Here is a 2,650-nt window from a genome sequence, read left to right on the forward strand (position 1 = left end):
TGATCACGATTAAAAATCACACACACTGGACAGAATATACTTATCAAATTTCACAAAAATGCACCACATATGCTCAACGGCCAAACAGATTGAGTAATGCATAGTTGATCTGGACACAGAACTCTACAGATTCACGGTGTGTCCTATTAAGCCTGCCCCCCCCCCCCTTTTCCCCACCCCAAAACCAACTTCATCATCATGTTCAACAATACTGACATCCTGCCCTCCACCCATCAACAGAATGAGAACACTCCACAGAAAGCTAAGAGTTCCCAAGCTACAAATTTCCACCTTGAAACAATTGTTGCGTGAAAAACATACGTTTGGTGTTAAATTAGGGTTTTCCCTAGGTTATCAGTTTTCAAGGTATTAATGAGGTCAAGAATTGTTCTGCAAACCCTCACACAACATGCAGAGCTCTTCATTTTGTATTGTACCCTCATTCTTCACGCAGAACCCTGCTTCATGATATGCCAAAGGCTGCTTCATACTAAGCAGACAAACCGGATCACATTCTGACACAAAACATGGGCTGTTAATCGGATACACGAATCAGCCATCGATGCTGGTTCTCGTGTGTGCTTGTGATATTTGCAGGGTTCTGTGTTTGTGATTAGGGTTTTTGGGATGTAACTAAATTTTGCAGGATTCTTTCGTACAATTACGGTTTCTCGGTGTCTGCTTATGTTTTCCAGGTTAGAAGTTGGGGTTTAATGTGAGGTTAGGGTTCGCAAAATTTGTGCAGGGCTCTGTGTGAGGGATTAGGGTTTTGCAGGAGGAAACATTATGAAGTGTGGGTAGCAGAGAAGAAGACCTCGTACCTGATTCCAAGCAGATCCAAGGAGGGCGGGCTGAGCTTCAGCCACGTCTTGTGTGGAAAGCTTGCGCGGAACAGGGTCTGGGGCAGCCTGCTCAGTCTTCCTGCGGACCCAGTACGTGTAGGACGATTCCTTCGTTGGAGCATCCGGAGAAGCAGCGGCCATGCCTCCTCCTTTACGCAGACGAAGAGAGAGAGAAGACAATGCTGCACAAACAGCTCACAAGAAGGGAAGAATGTCAATGGAGTAAAACCAGTGGAATAAAAAGAACCTTCGTTTGCAAACAGCCATGCCTTCACACCTGGCTGGACAAACTTGTCGTCTACAAACAGCCAAGCCTTCACACCTGGCCGGACAAGCTTGGGCAAGGGATCTAGTTCTTATTCTCAATTTCACTCTCTCCATGACTAGATGAAGAGCAAGTTGGTTTCATATTACTACATACGGACTCCCATTTGGACTCCGCAAGAGCAAGATGAAGAGCAAGTTGGTTTCATATTACTACATAGGGACTCCCATTTGGACTCCGCAAGAGCAAGTGGCTGAAATAGGTATGCACTCCATTCTCCTACAAGACAATGGCACATCCTGTTTGTGGACATGCATATAAGTTGAATCGCAAGTATGTTGAAGCAGTGAAGCTGGAGCTCGAAAAGATGGAGCCTGCCAACATCATTTCTCCAATCGAACTGGTTGCCCCCATGGTCATCACACCCAAGAAGAAGTCCAACAAGATATAGACGGGTATGTGTCAATTTCTGCTCTCTTAACAAAGTGGCTGTAAAAGGTGGCTTTCCTCTTCCATTCATGGACAGGATTCTTGAGGATGTAGCTCGTTACACCCTATCTATTCTATTAAGCACAGGTTTTCTCCCCTACCACGTGTCACTCTCTCTAACATCTCCTTTAATCTCCTCTAAAACCATCTCCTCTCCTCCTCCTCTAGTCATGTGGTAAGAATGTATAAAGGGGCAGGTTGTGTACAGGAGGCCTGCCCTGCCGAGAGCTCCCACAGAAAGGAGGGTCTCCTTAGTAATTACGTGAGGGGGCCTCCTTCCCCATGGGGGGCAGTGCCGCAACAGCGCATGGGTGCAAAAATAGTATAGCGTCATGGATGGGTTAAGTGGTCAACCAAGTTGCCATTCACCGAGATGATCATGCCAAGACATCATTTATCACCCAGTTGTCACACCCAGTGGGGCACATACGTCTACATCAAGATGCCATTTGGGTTGTGCAATGCCCCGCAACATTTCAAAGCACCGACACCATCTTTAGAGAATTCCACCTCACTTTCCTTCGTGCTTTTGTGGATGATTTCTCCAACTTTACTGACACCCATTTGCCCTTTTGTTTAGAAGCCTGCATCCATCTTTTTCTTGGAGCTTTGTGATGTCTTTTTTGCTTTATTAGGTTGGGAGGCTTTCTTTCGTTTTGATAAAGTCCTGCAACCAAAAATAATATTTAGATTATGGAGACATTAGCAAAGATAACTTAGTTTTTCACAAGTCTACCTCTCTTGGTGGGTACTTTCCATTTGTCAAGCCATCACAGACATAATCCCCACTCTTCTTTCCCTGCAAGGTCATCTATCCATGATTCTGGGTAGATTCGCTTTCACTCTTCCCCACTCATCTATACTATAATCTCCTCATCCTCGAAGCTGTTGGCACTCCTCTTCATTTGTTTATTCCATCTATAACAACAAAAAAGAATAGACAATTTTGTCAGTTTTAAATAAACACAACCCATTTGTTTGACTATACATATCATACTAGAGACCTACCTATAAATTAATCATCTTGTTGTACACATTATGTGAGGTTGGGATG

At 44.5% G+C, this 2,650-nt stretch overlaps 1 protein-coding gene across 1 annotated transcript in view; it reads right to left on the reverse strand.

Moving 5' to 3' along the window:
- The window catches only part of LOC147615916 (uncharacterized), a 2,671-nt gene extending 1,586 nt beyond the window's left edge, over positions 1-1,085 (reverse strand). Inside the window, exon 1 of the mRNA XM_086778551.1 lies at positions 822-1,085. Within this exon, the coding sequence (XP_086634677.1) occupies positions 822-983 (162 nt within the window). The 5' untranslated portion in view covers positions 984-1,085. The remainder of the gene's footprint in view (positions 1-821) is intronic.
- Positions 1,086-2,650: the final 1,565 nt, after the last annotated feature.

This window comes from Cibotium barometz, chromosome 39 (assembly GCF_041138505.1).
Source record: "Cibotium barometz isolate CiBa-2024 chromosome 39, ASM4113850v1, whole genome shotgun sequence".
Taxonomy (NCBI): Eukaryota; Viridiplantae; Streptophyta; class Polypodiopsida; order Cyatheales; family Cibotiaceae; genus Cibotium; species Cibotium barometz.